The sequence below is a fragment of the Amphiprion ocellaris genome, chromosome 5, assembly GCF_022539595.1.
Source record: "Amphiprion ocellaris isolate individual 3 ecotype Okinawa chromosome 5, ASM2253959v1, whole genome shotgun sequence".
NCBI lineage: Eukaryota > Metazoa > Chordata > Actinopteri > Pomacentridae > Amphiprion > Amphiprion ocellaris.
This window is the reverse complement of record NC_072770.1, coordinates 6,205,485-6,225,999: the sequence shown is the minus strand read 5'-3', so window position 1 is coordinate 6,225,999 and position 20,515 is coordinate 6,205,485. Positions and strand designations below refer to the sequence as shown.

Here is a 20,515-nt window from a genome sequence, read left to right as displayed (position 1 = left end):
CCAGACTGAACCCTGGTTTTGCCACTGTTTATGTTTTCAGTCCCCATATTTGCCCCTGTAGAGCAGATAGATCAGGTTGTCTCACTGTTGATAGGCCAGCCCCGACTTATTATCTGTCTGTCACCCACCAGAACTGGGTCAAGAAATATTTTCAAGCAATCACTTTTACTGAAACTAATGATTATCTTTACTTTTCTTCGTTCTGTATTAAGCCTTCTTTTTTTAAATTTTAGATTCTATCCAAGTTTTAAAGCATGACATGAAATAGTCACATTGGAAAAATTTATATCAGAATGTTTGACATTTTTGCTTTTTTTTGGACAGTTAATAGAGATTGAACGGCTTACAAAATATGTTAGAGTTGCTCCTTACGTTGTTGAATATCTTGGAAGTAGTAAATAATGGCTTTTCGGATCATGATGGGTGACCTGTGGATTATTGATAAATTAACCCTTTTGAAATTAGAATCACGTGGAAAATGTCCTCTGCCTGCTGCTGATGGAAAAAAGATGAAAGTTGTAAATACTATCTTTCACACGGTTTTTGTGCTTCTCCTCACCTAGCCTGTTGTATCATTGTGAAGATGCTGAGCCTCTGATTATTCCTAATTTCTGTGTAAGTATACAGTGTGTGTGGGGGTGGACTTGTTGTTTTTCCAAATTCCCCGGCAATGAAACAGATAATATTTCCTGCTGTGCTTCTGCATTTTGAGTCACTGCCTTCTTTTTAAATGATTCTTTTCTCTCTTTATCTTCCTCTCTTCCCCTTGTATTGTTGGTTACGAGTAGCAGTGCTGGTGGGGGGCCAAGAGAAATGACTGCCCCTGCAGGCAAGAGCAGAGTAAAGGAAGAGGGCTTAGGGTAGAGGGAGGCGTGATTTGTGTGAAAGGAAGAAAGCCAGACGTTCGGTTTCCCTTAAACCATGTGATCAGCAGTGTGTGAGCCTGTCTGTTGCAGACAACTGCCTGAGCAGGTTACTAACCACAGGGCTTCCCTCTTCTATATGAAAGAATCCCTCTTTTGTCTCCCTTTACGTCTGAGCAATGTCTTTCAAGTGAGTCTCATTATTATGTTCCAGAAGCCGTAAAGAAAGTTATCATCCGTTCTGGTCTTTCTTCAAACTGTTCCCTAAGCATTAATGAAGCCTCAAGTGTTATAGAGTCTTATAAGTGTCATGTTGAGGGTCTTCTCTTGCCTGTTATTATTCTACTATTAGCACAGGAGACAAGAATTAGTATTACATGGAGTTTATACCTTTGCTATGAGCAGTTGTCTGATCTTCTGCTCTGGCTGTCACTCTGCCTGAAGTAGCCCAGAAATCCATTTCAGATTTTCCCTTTAACTCTTGCAAAACGGTGAAGGTACATGGTGTACTCTCAGAGATGGGGCATTTTGGGCGGGGTGCAGTGGTTGGGGGAATCCTCAAAATCAAACTGTGCAAGCCTTTGGGGTTTGAGGAAAGCCCTTTGGATCTGAAGAAACCGAATGTAAAAGCATAAAACTGTAAAATGAAGTCATTTCAGCAGTTATGTCAGTGTTTGCTGGATGAGGGAAACTTTCCAACATTATTAGATCAAATCTTTTCATGTGGTTTAGCCCGTAGTATTTATACTAAATGATGAATACCTAAAACATGACAGGAATTTTACCTGTTGATCTGTTTAGCTCTTCTCTAATTTGAAACTTGATTTAGTCACTAGTTGCTTTGAATTTTCCTTAACACATCCTTTTCCAGAATCCCACGGGTTCAGCCATCACTGGACGAGCGAATCTTCCCCACACAGCCTGGAGTCGCTGCAGTCTACACCGTGAGTCACTGCAGGCAGCCCCTTTTTCAAACACACGCACGTGCATATTAGGGTGATGACTTTTTGACTTTTTTTTCTCAAAAATTATTTCCTGTAGCACTAATGAATGAACTTTTGCCTATTAATGATTAAAATGACATTTATTCTGTTGAAATATTGAAAAAGGTCACGCACAAACCACTTTGAAAAAATCACTATTACTATCAATGGGACTAAATTCGTTAAGCCCAAAGAAGCATTCACAAACAGTACCAAATGCACCAACCATAGAAAAGTAAATGATTCAATGCCTTAAAAGATAACCTAAGTGTTGGTAGTTGTTTTGAAGTTGATAAATTCTGGCCAAAAAGCTGATAATTAAAAATTTTAAAATCGTTTTGTGCGTGAGGTTTTTTTATCAAATCACCTTAAAAGTAAGATTTTATCTAATCTTTAATAAAAGTTCATCAAATTATGATACAGGGATATGAGGTTGTAAAAAAGTCATCACCCTAGTGCATATCCACTTGTATATGTGCTTCAATGCGTACGCACACAGAATACATACATATAAGAGACTAATATCTGTAGCACGGACTGCATGTAATTGTGTACACTTTGACTCTGACTGCACCAAAACCGTACACTCATTTGGCCAGATTAATAATTACACCTGGCTAAAACTATTACTACTACCAACTATTACTACTAACTATTACTACTACTACTATAAGATGCTACCTTCATAAATATTTGTTTTTGATGAAACTGTTTTAGAGAGGTTTTGATTCAGATTATTGGTCATTTTAGAGGCAGTTACATCAGTGTTACCAGCAAACTGCATTCCATCCTCTCAAAGTTGTAATATTTAGTCTACCACCATAGAGTAAAGATTAGAAACTCCTCTCAGACTATTATTTATAACCATTACAATCATAAACATACAACAGCAGCAACATATTGATAGTAAATCTTTCCAAACCATAAAAATCAATCAACGTACAAGGTCATTTTTTTTGCTGTTCTTGATGCCTGGAGTGCCGCAGGCATTGCTGTTAGAGAACTCAGCTAAAGTTCAGTGTTGGAGAGGCGTGCCTGTTTTTCAACAGTGTGTGATATAAGGATTTCCTGACACCGAGCCATAAAATACTTTGTATTCCCCTTACCAGCATTACAAATATGCATTTGTGTTTTTAATTACCAACAAAGACAGGCATGCTGGTTCAGACATAATGCTGTGTTCTGACTGCAGTAGACCTGCTGTGAAAATATTTCTCCTCAGGGGACTTCTGACATTCACTGGATTGTCCAGAAGTTAATTAATATTTCCTTTGTCTGATCTTTGTCATTCCCATAATTCTTAGCGTTTTTATTTTAAATTGGCTAGAGCATGGATTTAGTAGACAGGGTAATCAGGAAGAAAATTTGATTTGTTCAGTTCAAATTGGTTGTATTTTAGGGAGGTACACATATTATATCTCCCTAAAGACAAAAACAGGATTCTGTTTTCCTCTGGGGATCTTGACTTAGATGTTGAGCAGTGCTGTTTGAAGACCCTCAGTGTTCTGCTGCACTGCTGTAGGACTCTCCTCTCATGAGTGATATGTGCGTTTACCTGGAGGCCGCTGAATAAATTTGGCATTGAGCTGAGTAGACTTTGTAAGAGACTGAATGGTGACAATTCTACTATTAAAGGCAAATACACCTATGTTTATTGATGCGCATCTTGTAAATGTTTACTAGAGGATAAAAAGGTGGGGATATTGATTTTATTTTCACATTTTATTGATTTTTCTTGCACAGAATGACACTGACAGAAAAATGCTGTGGTTCTTGCTGAGCTGTTTGACACTAACATCGTGGTAATTTGTGACAAAATATTGGATCCTGTGGTTTTATTTTTCCTTTGGTACTGTTAATTGTTAGAATATAACATTATATATTAAAATTACCATATTATTGATACCACAAAGCTGTTTTCCAGTACTGATAACATTTACAAGTAGTGAGTAGCTGCACAATGCACAAGGAATGGCACTGTATACTTGGATATACGCTCTTCAGCTGTGAGCTTGTTTATCCACTGCAACATAACTACTGAAAACATTGATGGTTTTATGAGATTTTTTAGCTTTGGATGTTTGTTTTCAGGGGGTTAAGCTGCACAATGATGACACTGGTAGAAATAAACGGTGTTCGTGGCATGAAACCGTTGATCTTTATGGTGGATGTAAGGTTAATTCGGTCACTCTTTTTTTCCCCATGTCCTCATGTACAGCCCCCATACAGCCGCTTACCTCCCATCCCCCATCCCATCATGCTGTATGTCCTCAGAATCACTTGCCTGAAGCAGAGCAGGCTCCTCCCCTGGCAACAGCAGCTAGATTAGTTGCTTTATCCCAGGTCATCTGAGGGAAGTGGGCCGCACTGAGAAGATGTAGAGATTCAGAGGGGAGTTATACTATAGAAGCTTTATAGACTGTTGTTTGGTACCTGGTAGATTTGAATATATTATACATTCAGAGATGTTAGTATTTAAATCTTAGTGTCAGTAGCTGTCTTAAGCAGCTTTTAAATCTCTTAATGTTTAGATTATTAAGAGAATCAGAAAGAGGAGAGGTGGTTTGCCCAGCTTTCCATTCTGCCTCAGTGTCTGCTTACTGCTGTCTTCCTGCAGTATCCTGTCTCATTCCCTGGTGTGTCAGCCTGCTGCAGCAACAAGCAGCACCTGCAGTGGTGCCAGCCCATAGCTGCAGCAGCCAAGGCCCAGCCTGCCTCACCACACACTAAGAGCTGAATCAAATATCTCATCCTTGCCTGATATTGCTCATGGCTGGTGCCCAACCTCAACCCTCCACTGGCACATATCAATGAGGCTTGTTTAGCGTGACTCAGTGATGTCTGTTGTATCAGGTGCTCTCTATCTATCACAGATGAGTGGGATTGTAATATGATTACTCGACCCAGTTTTGCCATATGAGGCCCAGACATCCTTGCACAGCAGAGTCTGGCACAGCGGGCTGCCAGAATTTGGTCTTTAGCCAACCGCAGCGGGCCTCAGCGGCCATGCACATCACAGGTCTTTACCTCTCCTCACATACAGGGGCTAATCCTGCTGCTTGAGCGCTTAATTTAAATTCTTCAGCAGGAGGGAGGGCTAATGACCTGTGGAATCTCACCACTGCTGTTCCTACCCTACATCACTTTGATGTAATATTGAATTTTCTGCATCTAATGTTACTGCTTCATGTCATACAGGTCCCCAGGCATGCTGGCCCTCCTTACACTGCTCATGACATCACAAAGGGACACCCTAACTTGGCAGGCACCCCGCCTGGTCATGCCCATTCCCCGGCTCTCTCTCAGGTATCAGTACCCACAGCATCTCCATATCGCTACCCTAAGGGCTGGGAGGCAGGCGGAGGGGTGAGTTTATCAGTGTAACCGCCGTCATCCTCTCTGTTGGTTTTTCCATTTATCTGCCTTCTTTCTGTGACTTTTTTAAGGACTGAGCACATCACTTCTCAGTATAATCCTATGAGAGAATTTCACATAAACTTTTATGTCACTCAAAGTCATTTTTCAATACTAAATACTTTTAAACAAATTCTCAGTTGCATGAACAGGTGTTAAATTGGTAGCATCAGTTTTGAAAAACTGTTGGATTAGTTTGTTATCTCTGCTCATATAGTCTACACCTAGCTTCTATTTTGTTTTGTTTTGAACATCACCTGTTAAACTTCTTTTATTTTCATGTTTGTCATTTCTCTGTTTCACTCCGTTTCTATTACAGCAAGAAATCATGTGTGCATGAGTGTTAGGTTTTAATGAAATTCAAATGAATGTGTGATCAAAACAGTCTCAAATATTTAGAGAACACTTTGTTTAGAGATGACTACTGCCTATAGACAAACATGCATCTACTCTATCATGTAGTATCTCTTTAATTCTGATAAGGGTCTAGCAGTGACAAGCCCAGCATGTACAGTGGGTACGGAAAGTATTCAGACCCCTTTAAATTTTTCACTCTTTGTTTCATTGCAGCCATTTGCTAAAATCAAAAAAGTTTATTTTATTTCTCATTAATGTACACTCAGCACCCTATCTTGACAGAAAAAAAACAGAAATGTAGAAATTTTTGCAAATTTATTAAAAAAGAAAAACTGAAATATCACACGGTCATAAGTATTCAGACCCTTTACTGTGACACTCATATTTAACTCACCTGCGGTCCATTTCTTCTGATCCTCCTTGAGATGGTTCTACTTCTTCATTGGAGTCCAGCTGTGTTTAATTAAACTGATTGGACTTGATTAGGAAAGGGACACACCTGTCTATATAAGACCTTACAGCTCACAGTGCATGTCAGCAAATGAGAATCATGAGGTCGAAGGAACTGCCCAAGGAGCTCAGAGACAGAATTGTGGCAAGGCACAGATCTGGCCAAGGTTACAAAATAATTTCTGCAGCACTCAAGGTTCCTAAGAGCACAGTGGCCTCCATAATCCTTAAATGGAAGAAGTTTGGGACAACCAGAACTCTTCCTAGACCTGGCCGTTCAGCCAAACTGAGCAATCGTGGGAGAAGAGCCTTGGTGAGAGAGGTAAAGAAGAACCCAAAGATCACCGTGGCTGAGCTCCAGAGATGCAGCAGGGAGATGGGAGAAAGTTCCATAAAGTCAACTATCACTGCAGCCCTCCACCAGTCAGGCCTTTATGGCAGAGTGGCCCGACGGAAGCCTCTCCTCAGTGCAAGACATATGAAAGCCCGCATAGAGTTTGCCAAAAAACACATGAAGGACTCCCAGAATATGAGAAATATGATTCTCTGGTCTGATGAGACCAAGATTGAACTTTTTGGCGTTAATTCTAAGCGGTATGTGTGGAGAAAACCAGGCACTGCTCATCACCTGCCCAATACCATCCCAACAGTGAAACATGGTGGTGGCAGCATCATGCTATGGGGGTGTTTTTCAGCTGCAGGGACAGGACGACTGGTTGCAATTGAAGGAAAGATGAATGCGGTCAAGTACAGAGATATCCTGGAAGAAAACCTCTTCCAGAGTGCTCTGGACCTCAGACTGGGCCGAAGGTTCACCTTCCAACAAGACAATGACCCTAAGCACACAGCTAAAATAACAAAGGAGTGGCTTCGGAACAACTCTGTGACCATTCTTGACTGGCCCAGCCAGAGCCCTGACCTAAACCCAATTGAGCATCTCTGGAGAGATCTGAAAATGGCTGTCCACCAACGTTCACCATCCAACCTGAAAGAATCGGAGAGGATCTGCAAGGAAGAATGGCAGAGGATCCCCAAATCCAGCTGTGAAAAACTTGTTGCATCATTCCCAAGAAGACTCATGGCTGTACTAGCTCAAAAGGGTGCTTCTACTCAATACTGAGCAAAGGGTCTGAATACTTATGACCGTGTGATATTTCAGTTTTTCTTTTTTAATAAATATGCAAAAATTTCTACATTTCTGTTTTTTTCTGTCAAGATAGGGTGCTGAGTGTACATTAATGAGAAATAAAATGAACTTTTTTGATTTTAGCAAATGGCTGCAATGAAACAAAGAGTGAAAAATTTAAAGGGGTCTGAATACTTTCCGTACCCACTGTATGTGGCAATAGGAAGATAAACAATGACTAGGCTATCAGTCTATTAGTCCAGGGCTAATGTATATACAGACAAACACATTCCCATTTATGTGACCTGGATTTCTTCAGACTATGAGAGGAAAGTAGAGCACAGGCAGGAAACTCAAATGAACAATAGGAGCGTTTTGATATGGAACCTTTCTTGTGTTACCACAATTAATGTTTTGATGAAGTCACAGTTGAATAACAGCAGATACAATGTGTGCAGTGTCATGATGTAACAGGTTTTGTTTGTTTTTTTGTTGTTTTTTTCAAATTTCATTTTGTTATTTAGTCAGCTTGCTGTATGTGCATGCCAGTAGTTGTATGTCTGGGATTCATGTTGGATTATGGAAATAGCCAGTTGTGTCAGTGGTATTGGTAAACCCGATCTCGAAGTCTACTGCTTAAAGAAATGTAACTCAGAAGCCTCAGCGTCATTAGTTGAATGTTTTAAAGAGTTGCCTGTCATTTTTAGACCTACACTCTTCAGATAAAAGCTCTGCAAAAAGTCATTGTGTGGAATAATTAATTAGGTTTGGCAATATATTACAAGAGAATGCTTGTGTAATATTCCGGATCCCTGCAGAGTTATGGGCAGAAGCACTGTGATGAGGTTAGATTTAGGCAAGATTGATTAATTAATTTGAGTATGAGATGGTTAGGATTAGGTAAGGGTTAGATGTATTGTAGACATCTAGCAAAGGCTTCCTTTTCTGTCTACAGTGAGATCAATACACGTGATAGAGATTGCATGGCGCAATGACAAAATACAGAGGGCCAGAACAGAAATAAGACAGGGGTTGAGTTTTATGAAGAGATGCACTTGACCTTGACATAATTTGATTAGGGCGTGTATTACGTGTATTGTTTGGGGAAATAAACCCAGATATGTATACAGATAACTCTGTAAAAGGTCAATCCATTTACTTCAAAGTCAACGTGCCTTTTTGCTCTCATTTACAAGCATGTTGACTCGGTGACTCAGCATCTCTGGAAGTATGTGACTGTGCTTACGAGGAATCTAGTTGTTCCTCTTTACCGTTATAGCTTATTGGCCCACTGCCTCATCCTACAGCAGCTCTAGCTTCTCTCCAACCTTCTATGAATAGTGTTGTCAGCCAGCACAAACTTAAAATATCACAACTGTACCAGCAGCAGCTTGAAGAGTAAGCAGTTGTGCTTAAATTCACCTCAGCTTAGCTCCACTCCACACAAGATGAAGAAAAAAGAAATGCAGGATTTGTAGTTCTTGAGGGTACCAATTATATTTGTGCAGTACATAAACCCCATTTGAAAACACTTTCTCCTAGCAACATCCAAAGTAAGTTGGTGCTGTTGTGTGTTGGTGTGGACTGTTGAAGTCCCTTAAGTGAAAAATGTCTTAATCAAATAACTACAGCCTAAATGGTTGCATATTTTCTGGTCATTATATATATAGAAAAAAAACTCTGTTGTTGTCTGCATGTTTCCATTTCTCCTTTTGACAGTCTCCATACAACCCTGGGCAAAATGCTGGCTCCGCTCCTTTAGTGTATTCTCCCCAGACACAGCCAATGAATGCACAGCCACAGAGTCGCCCGGTGAGTGTCCCTCTGGTCCTAGATTTACAGCACATCTGCCCCAAGTAACCAAACAGTTTGTGGTTTAGTTTGAATGCTAGAAGAGATCTTGTGTTAAGAAGTCACAAAGAACTCTCGAGCTGTTGACTGATCTCAGTTTGATCATGGCAGCGAGGAATTTAACATAGGATGTATTTATTTAATGAGGTCTCACTCAGTGTCTCCTCAGAGGCCCTTATGGGCTCATTGTGGGTGGTGAAATTGCTGATGGCGTACAGGATTTGAGTCTGCACTGGTGTAATTTTATACCTTCCGTCTCTATCGCCATGTAACTGTTATCTGAAAACCATAGCACACTCAGGAGGCTTCGTCATGGACTTTAAACACTATGTACACAGATAGTAAAAAACAAAAAAACAAAACAAGAAATCATATCCTTCAAAAAAATATAACATTTGACTGCAGAGAAATGAGTTAAACTGGTCTTGTGTAGTGGATTAGAGGATGAAAGATTTTTTAGCCACATTTTGCCAAATGCAGATGAGTAGTTGTTTGAGCAAATAATTGGGAGTTGGGAACTTCATTAAACTGAATGTCAAACAACAGCCCTTGAGCTGTTTTTTCTCCTAATTGTCTAATAGAATTAGTCAGAGGAGACAAACAACATTTGGGGTTAAAGTCAGGCTTTGTCTTTACAATGCCTGTCCAACACCAAGGAAAGGAAACTACTCAGTTTTTGTGAGGTTTCTGTTTCGTTAGATCCCAATGGTGTCTAAGCTTAGATATTAAACTCTCTTGTTAGACCTGAAGAGTGTATTTTGTATGAAGTGATTTATTTATTAGATTTTTTCTTTTTAGTTTTAGTGTAGCCTAAGAAAGGCCATTTAAAAATATGCAGTAACATAGAACCTTTTGTGAAACATCTCCCACCATGAAAAGCTTAGTAAAAAAAATAAATAAATAAAAAAATCTAAGTGTGATATTGACTTTGCATTATTTATAAATCTTGCCTGGTGCTTGCCCAGCCTCCATAAAGAGAAGAAGGCTAAGCAGACCTCAGTCAGTGTGTATTTACACATGCTGTAAGTCTTGTTTCAAACTTTGTGTTTACATCGGTAAGGTATGTCACAGAAGACTGGGAAATGTTTAACTTTTGCTATTATTTACTGTTATTACTATTTTTCTGTAGTATTTATATTTCAGTGTGCTTCAAAGCATATAATTTAAATTATAACTTCTCATCCCAATGTCTAAGTTTTTCTTCAAATAGTTCTTACAGCAAGTTACAATTACAAGCTGCAAATACATGGTTTGACTGAGGGCTGGTACTGCATCATATCTTTAAAGCTTTGTTGCTCTGTGGTTTTGTATTGTATGTTCAATCGTCAGCCTCCATCGCTCATCTTATACTGTATCTGTCTCTCTTTTGCTCTTTCTTCTCCCTGCTTTGCCATCACTGCTTCAATCTTCTTGCTGGACCTCTCCTCCCTCCCCCACCAGTTTGCTACGGGCCCTCGACCAACCCACCATCAGGTAATTTACCCCTGCTGAATGCCCCTCCTGCTCCTTCTCTTGCATCATCATCATCAAAGCAGTTTGCTGGTCCCTGCTGGCAAAGGGCTGTTTGTGGGGCTTCTGCTGTTCCTTCAAAAAAAGTCTCAGATTTGAAAGATTATCTTATTATCACGGGATGTTCCTTTGTTGCTAGTTAATCAAGATATCCAGCCAGGTGCACATGGATTTTTCCTGACACTATTTTTTGAAACTATTCATGTTTATTTTTATGTTGAGATTTTTATTCATTCTAAAATAGATATTTAGACGTTTTGAGGCTTTAGTGTAATGAAACTCGCGGGCTGTGAGTGGAACAAGTGAAAGACTTTGCTCAGGATATGCTCTTAGGATTGCAACTGCACCAGCCTCTGTAGTGATTACATGATAGTACATGGTACTTCATTACACCTAGAGACACATGCCACCCATGGTTGTACATTGTGTCCCCAAGCATAAAAAGTTGCCTGTATATTTGTGTTATCATACTATATGACTTAATCAATTCGAGAATAATGTCCAGTAAGCATTAAGAAAGTTACACATTGCCACTCATCAGATTCATCAGAGATTTTGTTTGAAATAAAATAATGGATGTGAACTTAAAGTGCCAAGTCTCAGCTTTAATTTAACCTAGGTCTACATGAATATTGAAAATAGTGTGTATGACATTTAGCACATAGTTCCCAAGGTTTAGGGGGTTCAAAAGTAATTCAACACATATAGTCAAACAAAATTAATGTACTTTATAGTACAGTGCTGTCAGCGACTGCCTGTAGTCTATGATGCGTAGTTATCAGCAGAAGCTCATGCAGCCACGTGCAGATGTTGCTTCTTGAGAGGTCTTGTTGTGTTTAGTCTGCTTTTCAGCCAGAGGATAAAATTGAGAGCAAATTGTTTACTCGACCAGTTAATTATATCTCACCTCTTTAAATTGAAAGTCCCTCACTTTCTTTGGCTATATGTTTAGAATCATTGTCCTGCTGAATGACAAAATGGTGTCTAATAAATTCTGACCTATTTGATCTAATCCTCCAAAATCTCTGCATTTATCCTCTTGTTTCTGTCAGCAGTTCAGTCATCAATAAATATCTGTGTACCTGCACCACTGGTAACAATACATGTAACCGAAACACCACTATGTTTGACAAAGGAAGTGATATGCTTTAGATCATGAGCTCTTCATTTTTTTCCACTCCGTCCATCATTCACACTTGTGCTCCTCAATCTATCATTTCCTAGTTTTCTGGGATGCACCAGATCTTTCGAGGTTGTTAAATGTAAACTGCTATCAGAACTACCTCTGATATTTCTCTGATCTCTCATTTTCATCCTCTCAACTCCTTACTACTCATATTGACAGACTGAATATGGATGAGCTGAAGTGGAAAGACGGACATTCATCTCAAGAAACGTTTATAGACAAGTGTCCAATTACTTTTAAATGCTTGCAATTTGTGCACAATGTGCTACAAGGGCTGTCTGTCCCATTGATTTTTTTTATTTCAACATAAATACAAATACCTTCTCAAATTAAAGCTGGGACTTGGTGCTTTAATATAGGTTTCATTACTTTATTGCTAATTAAATGTGCCAAAGCACATAGCCCGAAAACCAAAAAACTGTCCAAATATTTACAGTTTGACATGTATATCAGATTGCATATGCCTTGAAACTCAGTTAGCTTATTCTTGCTGGACGCACTGAAGTGCCTTTAGAGAGCAAAAGTGCAGCATTCAATTCTAGTATTGTAATTATGGTGTCAGCGGTCCTGTAAAATGGCTTTACAAATACAGTTTTCTTATCTATTAAGAAGTGTATATCAAACACAATATTGGAACTAAATATCAGCTCTTGGTCCTCTGAGGAGGTGACACCATCCTTTGATCAAATTACTATGTAGATTGATGGTGGGAAGTTAATGTAATGTTTTTTTTTCCCTATAGTTTATGGCATTTGTATTGTCTCATTTAATACAAAGCAAAGACATTACAGTATGCCACCAAACTTGTTGTGCAGAATATTTTATTATTGTGTTGCTTTATGCTTGAAAACAGAAATAGGGACAGTGTTATTTTAGAGCTCACGTAGCTAATTCTGCCAGACTTTATATGGTAACAACACCTTCATAAGACCATGGCCTTATTTGTTTCCAGTAGTAACACCAAGGTACTACAATTAGCTTGACTGTTTTGTTGTTTGGGTGAGAGCTTTTGTGGTCTAGATTTGTTCACAGCCACAACCACAAGCCAAGATGGACGCAACTGACTGCAAGAATTAGTCTTATGCTAATACTGAGTTATTGAAAACTTATGTAATAAAGAGGTAGTCGTTTCAATTTTAGGGTTAGGGAAGACAATATGGTTTAGAGATGGCTGGTGGTTAAGTGGGCAAGGAAAGAACCAAGAACAGTTTTGCGTGGACTGACCCCAGTGTCTGTGTTCATGGTGGACATTTGTGTAAGTAACACTCAGAATCTTGTTAGACAGTTGACACTTTGTAAACCAATGTCAATAGATTATGAAGGGCATGTGTTCCTGTCTGGCAGTTCAGTATTTATGACGTTGTTGACATATTACCTTGTGGATGGTAAGAGTCCTAGACATGTCTGGATACTGACATTCAGTCTATGCGGCTTCCTGCTATCTTTATGTTTGTTGATTCACACTAATGATTCATGCAGCTGCCCATTTTTGTGATTGATTTTTTATTCACACCCTGAGTCCCCAAGATGTGCCCTGTATAACTTGTTGTCTAACATCCTCACCTTCTCAATGCTTCTGTGTGGACAAATTTCAAACAGACTATTAATAGTATGGTGTCATAGTGTAACGGGTGTGTTTGCTGGCATTAGTGTGTACACAGAGACAAGTGCATGCTCTGGCTGTCACAAACTGGTGCTGAGATTTCTTGTGCCATCACGGAAGTGGAATCGGAAAGCAGATGAAGCCAACAGTGACCTTTTATACCAATGGTGAAAACAGCTATTGTCCTCCTGAAACACACTCAATGCACAGTAAAGGGTGCACAGAGCTCAGAAATTCATTTGGCCAAAATATAAATCTGTCTTCAACAAGGATTCTTTTTATTTTTTCTCATTGAACTTGCTTGGTTTTCAAATACACTATTTTTATGTGAATAAAAAGCAGCCAGTGGAAATGACCAAAACAAACAACTGTTGTTTCCGCTATAGAGAAGTAAATAATTCTATTAATCTGAATTTTGCCAGTCAATGCACTCTCTTTGTTGGCCCTAAATAGCGGAAGTGCCATACAGTTTCGTCAGCATTATGACCTGAACTTGATGACGATGTGATTTGACTTTTCCTGAGAATTTAGTATTTGTTATTCTCAACAAGCCAAAGTAAAAGTCTCACAGGCAAGTGAAATGACACCTATTAGCTCCATAATATAGACATGTTTCTGCAATTCCCCTGGCATGCAGCCCTGAATACTCCTCCTGTGTTGCTAAGTCAGCTTTGCAGGTGACATCCAGATCCCACTATGCTGGTAAATGGCAATTTGAGAAAGCAAGAGACAGACTGGCACACAAGCTCTCTCTCTCTGCACAATTTAACAACAAAAAAAAAAAAAAAAAAAAAAAGGCACGTTATAGTAAAATGCATGTTTTGATGAGATGCACTTACATGCATGTGAATAGCTGTACGACTGTGCTTGTAATGTCCGGGTGGCACATGGCCACTAATAAATACTAATGTGGCATTTTGACAGTGACTTTAAAAAAATTTCCCACTGTATCACCTACTCGATGATAAACCAGGCTCCATTGTTTTTTTTCTATTATACGAGTTATTTTTCCCAATCAAAGTGGCTCATTTTCAGTCACTGTGTCGAGTAGATGGAAGTAATTGGGGAGTTTCCTGTTTATTGTGTGTCCTTGCTAAAGTCTCACCAGAGCGGTCTCCTATTGGCTTTTCTCTCTTTCCTGCTTTCAATACCCAAGGGAGGATTCAGGCCCATTCAGGTAAAACTGAACTTTGTGTCTCTGCAGACCTGCATGGCATGATGAGGATCATCCGTAAATGATCCCAGCCCTACTAACGTTTAACCCTACACACCCCCTCATCTTCACTACAGTGTACGCTCTGCACAAAGGTCTTTTATCATCATTTTATTCCCATGTCCTGTCTCCTGTGGAGGATCATTACTGGACTTTTCAGTTCATAATTTTGTAATTTTTGCTCCATTCATTACTCATCTTACTGAGCTTGCACAGCTAAATAAACAGCATGCCTGATGAGAGAGATACAGTATATTCCTTCTTCGGGAACATGTTTGTTAGATCCTTTTTATATCCATGTGATAAGAAAAGTGTCTGCTGGAAATGTGTAATGTTCAATGTTGCTCTATAGATATGTAATTGATGTATATATGGTTTCTTTGTCATTAGAGAGTACACTTGTTGTTTTTGTGATTGTGATTAAGGCCAAGTTGCAAAGCTCCTTTTTGTTGACAGTGTTGAAAAGTTGTTTTGTCTGTTGACTCATGTTTCTTGCTCTGCCAGCAATTTTACTGAGACTGTCTTTGGGCAGCTGGTAATGAGCAGTTTTCCTGGTCATTTTCCAGATTCCTACAGGGCTATTTATAATAAATCCACTGAAGCTGATTTATTATGTTAAAGGTGATTTCCCTCCTGGGTATTTTTAGACAGTTTTACAGCATTGTTTATTCTGTTCTCCTTCACTGGAGCATACTGTGACTGTGGTTGGGTATTCCCAGCGTGAGCCCTAGTTGTTTGGAAGTCGGTCACAGCTGTTGGTAGTGGTCTTTCTTCAGGCCCAGCACACAAAGATTTTAGCATTCCGTCTTATTGACTCTTCAAAGATAAAACAATATTAAACTTATAAGTGCCTGTTGCATGCTTCTTAAAAGCCATTGCAGCTGCAGTCATGATAAAGTATATTTCCTATATTTTCTGTGCTCTTTGGTGCACCAAAAATGCCATATTGCTATGTGTCACACATTTGTTACTAATGCAAGGTCGGCCAGGCAGCTGAGACACAAAAAAAAGGTAGTTGATGCCATTCAATAGTCAAAGAGCGCTTATTTTTTTTTACAGCTGTGCATCCAGTGCGTACAGACGTGGCAAAATAAACAACAAAAGAAACACTGAAAAAAGGGAAATTTAGACTTAGGCTTTTCCCTTTTAAACTTTAGGGGTTGTTACAGGAAACTATAATCACATGTATCTCCCATCTGCATTGCTTTTTTTAAAAAAAAAGTCCAAAGTCCTTTCTTGCTACATTCATTAACAACCATCTCACCGAAATTCTTCATCTTTTTACAAATCTTTATATCTCTGTGATCAAGGCGATGATAACACAAGAGGTAAGGCAAATATCTGGAGGATTGACTCTATGATATCTCCTCATAAAAATCAGAGTATTAAACACCAAAATTCAAAAGTCATTTAAACACAGAAAGACTCATTCCATGTCTGTGGAATCAGAGGGCATCACATTTTATTTTACAAATGTTCCTAAATGACCCACAACCTCAACCATGTGTAAGTGTGTCACACTTTCACGATATGAAACATTGTGAAATGTGCCAGTGATCAAGGCAATAATGTATACCCAAGGTTTCACTCTGTTATAGGCTGGTTACAATTTTGTGCCGTGAGTTCCTGTATCCTAAATGTTCCCTCTGGTTGAATGACTTTATCGTGCTTTTAAGGCTTCTGGTTAGATGATTGTGGGAGGAAATATTTACGACTTAAGGGTCTGAAACTCACTGTTGACTGGGGCTCCGTTCTCCTAAAAACTATTTGTCTATCTAAAATCTATACTTTTGAGAGATTTTTAGTAAAATAATTCCTGGAGGGGATTATGTGTTGATTATGCAGGCTGTAGTGAAAAGTGTGAATCATACCATTATGCCTTTTATCACCCAGAATGGGTTTAATGGAATGGTCTGAATGGTGAAATGGTCAAAGCAATGGTGAAAGCAGAGAGAAAGCTGTGGTGCTGGGCCTCTTTTTTTTTTTTTGAAGCTGCTGATAGAAACCAGGGCTCACTGTGGAGAAATGTGTAGGACAAATAGTGAAGACATCTGGAATAACTGTACTTGCTTGTATTTTAGATAAAGCATGGCAGTATGGCGAAATGAGACTGCTGCCTCTGGGACAGCATTTAATGTCTTCTGTTTTTCTCTGTTTTTTTTTTTTTTTTTTGCATGTTGCCTTCAGTTTTTTCAGAGGACTCAGATGCAGACTGCAAGGCCCACCATCCCAACGAACACACCCTCTATACGGCCTGGCTCACAGACTCCCACAGCGGCTGTCTACCCCACTAATCAACCAATCATGATGACCATGGCACCCATGCCTTTCCCTTCCCCACAGACTGCACAGTACTACATCCCACAGGTACAACAAACACACTGAATTGTTTCTTAAAATTGCAGTTGGAGGTTTTTTGCTCTAGTTTACCCCCTGAACTCCAAAACCCATCAGTGGGTTTGAAAGGCATTTCTGAAAATTGCCAAAGTTACTATTTATCATAGCAAGAAACTGTAAATCAGAAAGAATTGTTGGATTTTTAACTTTCTGACAATTCTTGAAATGATCTTGTGTGACTTTTTTTTTTTTTTTGTCAGGCAAAAAAGAAGTCCAAACTAAGATTTTGATATTTCATCAAAATGACCTTATTCTACATGTCTCTTTTTTATAAAGTGATGTTTGAGTTAACCAAATAAATGGTAAAGAAATAAACAAGAAAAGCACTCAGAGTGCAGTACTCTGCCAAGGGGGCTCAGTCCTATCATTTCTGACAGCTGAAATCTTGAAAAAATTTGTGGCAGAAATCACGGCACTATAGAATGAGGCCTTTTAATACCCACAAACAACATGACCTTGTACTGAGCACAGGCATGTGTTATGCATGTGTACGTTATGTACGGATACCGAATTGCGTCACCAAATACGTAGCGGGCAGCAGGAATTGATGGGACTCAGAATCACCCCCACAATTTAATCAATTGTTCCTTGTATCATTTCCGACAGACAAGTCCTGATAAGTTTGCAATGGTTGATTTATTGTAGGATCGCAATCATGTGATTGTCAACAGGTAGCTGACGCAGTGTTCACTTGTTGTCATAGTTACAGTGGCATAGTGCCGCTATCTTGCAATGATACAGAAATTTTTAACAAATCCATGGATCCAGACTATAAGCCACATCACTGCCAAAATCTAATCAGTTGGTCCTTGTGTCATTTCTGACCTTCGTTGAAAATTGAATCTAAATCTGTTTGTCCGTTTTTGAGTAATGTTGCTAACAGACAGACAGACAGACAAACAAATGCCAATCGTCACGCAACTCTGCTGTTCCATGGTGGAGTAATAAATACAAATTTGCACTTTTTTGTGCAACCAGGAAGCCGGTGTCTCAGCTGCCAGGACAAAAATTCAAGGACTTTTCAGCTGTAAGGAAGTTCATGCTTTGTATACACACAGCAGAGAACAGGCATGGAGTGAAACAAATGAAATGTGTAACTAGTAAGCAATCTGTAGTTGTTGAGCCACCACTTTTTTCAATATTAGTAACACCCATGGGCACTAAGCAAAATGTTTTACATAAAATTCACATATAATGAATAATCAGAAATTCAACTTTAACTTTTTTTGTTTTTGTTATTTTTGGCATTATAACTTTGTTATTCTGTACAAAATAGATTATTTTTTTCTAACCATGGTTGAGCTCTGTCCATAGAAGTTCAGGACTTTATATTGCAAATGAAAAATGAGGCAACAGGAAGCAAAAATATGATAACAGCAAAAAAAAAACCACCCAGAAACTGCTTGGGATTCAGAGATTAGATAAAGTCTCTCCAGCTAGTTATGCATTATGTTTTTGGTTTTTTTTTTGTTTTTTTTTTTTAAAAAAAAAAAACCCAAAACATTCTTCTTTGTTTAATTCATTATACTTAACAAATTTATATTCTCAAAGTAAATATACTTTGTATGAGATGGAGTTTAAGCAAAAATATTACCAAGTCTCCTCCTCTTTTTTTGTTGTGAGTTAACAGAGATATAATACTCTGTGGCTGCACTTAATCCTCATTAGACTAAGCTGTTTAAAGGAGAAGCTAGATTTTTTTTTTTTTTAAATTTAATTTGCTTATTCAACCAAGAGTGTGAAGATCAATACAACCTTCAGTTGCACATGAAGCTGGAACTGGTGTCTGGTTAGTTTAGCTGAGCAGAAATACTTGACATGGTGAAACTCCTGAGTCTTCTAAGAGGAGACTGTCCAGATCATAACCTTCTGTAAAGTCATATATTTAGTCTCAATTTTTGTCTGTGATTAAACAAGATATAACATGTCAGTTTGAGCGTATCTACAGTGTAGAACTACTCAGGACATATGTGCCCCAACCACTCAGCTATCAGGTCACTTAAATTGCTATATATTTAATGGGCAGAAATGAAAGTAGTTTATTATGTAACTCTTGGCAGGACAACATAAGTATATTTACCAATATGACTGTTCCCTTTTGTTTTTGCTTTGTTTTCTGATCACCTCAGAAATTGTTTCACAAGAAATTAGGAAATTAAGTGTTTGATGCTCAAAGTGTGTCCTTTCCAAAGTTTAAATAAAACCTACTTCCAAGGTTCGGCACTTTCCTTTTACTCTGATATTTTGTATTTGATTATTTCTCTGATATTTATCTGACATTTGCAACATTAGGTGTGATTAATTTGTATTTGTGTGACTGAAAATGCACTGTAGTTGCAGTTGATATAGGTGCTTTAAAAACAAGCCGTAATACTGGTTTGGACAAAATTTAGGTGCTTTTATCCAAAAAAATCCTGTTAGCCTCCTAAGACCCGAGCTTTGGTTGAGCTTGCATTTAAAATTTCTGCTAGTTATTTGGGATAAGGAGTAACCAATAAATGTAATTGGTGCTGTCAAACAATATGTTTAATTAGATTAATCACAGGGTTGCTGTGGCTTAATTTCGATTTTTTTATTTTTATTTTTTTTAAATAAATATTCATTTTTAATCTATATTAATCATGGTTCATTTTGCGTGAGCAAACAGATTCAGGAAAGAAGGGAATATATGCACTTAACATGTTTATTAAACACCTGTGCTTTGGTGAAAAAACTTCCCGCAGGGTGTTCATATTACTGTAAGCTGGTGGACTGTTCCATCTTTGGGGTTTTTTTGTATTCAAAAAGAGGGCCAACATGCTGTTTAGCGCAGGGGTATTCAACTAAAATTCAAAGAGGTCCAATCAGACAAAATGTATTAAAGCAAAGGTCAAGAAAATCATAAAGTCTAACTTGAATTAGTGTGATATATGTTGATGTAACTTGGTAGTTTTATTAGTGTCTGCATGTAATCAATAACTGACCCTCAAATAAATTCAGTACGGTTCAGAAACATTTTGACAACATTTACTAATGAATAACTTTTGATATAACTGTTCATCTGAAAATAAAGTGAAAAATAATGACTGAACAACCTGAACCAACAATACCTAAATCTCAAAAAATTTAAACAGCTGAACACTTTTACATTTTTTTCTGTCTTATATCACTCCCCTTATATTCCTGCTGCTTAATGGGAGAGCTGAGCTGCCAGTTTTCTGAATCATGGTCTGAACGGTGTCAGGGTCATTCTCAAACACATTTGGAGCTCATTGGTGAGTCTGGAACCATATTTAGTTTGGATTATATTCATAGTTGAGAAGCTGGCTTACAGCTGTATGTTGAGCCAAACATAGTCAACATGTGCAGGGCGATTTTCCTCTCAGTGTCGATTTGTTTATTACTCCGCCAAGGAACGGTGGAGTTATGTGACGATTGGCGTACATATGTCTGTGAATCTTTCTGTCCGTCTGCAACATTACTCTAAAACAGACTAATGGATTTGGATGAAATTTTCAGGGAAGGTCAGAAATGACACAAGGACTACCTCATTAGATTTTGGCAGTGATGCAGCCTATAGTCTG

At 38.5% G+C, this 20,515-nt stretch overlaps 1 protein-coding gene across 17 annotated transcripts in view; it reads left to right on the top strand.

The window, feature by feature from the left end:
• The window catches only part of eif4g3a (eukaryotic translation initiation factor 4 gamma, 3a), a 66,726-nt gene that overhangs the window by 7,402 nt on the left and 38,809 nt on the right, over nt 1–20,515 (top strand). For 8 of the 17 annotated variants that reach the window (XM_023269797.3, XM_023269796.3, XM_055010847.1 and 5 more), the window contains exons 2-7: nt 1,735–1,807; nt 5,045–5,212; nt 8,913–9,005; nt 10,485–10,517; nt 14,499–14,519; nt 16,743–16,922. In XM_023269797.3, the coding sequence (XP_023125565.1) occupies nt 1,735–1,807; nt 5,045–5,212; nt 8,913–9,005; nt 10,485–10,517; nt 14,499–14,519; nt 16,743–16,922 (568 nt within the window). The remainder of the gene's footprint in view (nt 1–1,734; nt 1,808–5,044; nt 5,213–8,912; nt 9,006–10,484; nt 10,518–14,498; nt 14,520–16,742; nt 16,923–20,515) is intronic. The other 9 variants (XM_055010849.1, XM_023269798.3, XM_023269792.3 and 6 more) reach the window with 6 other exon arrangements.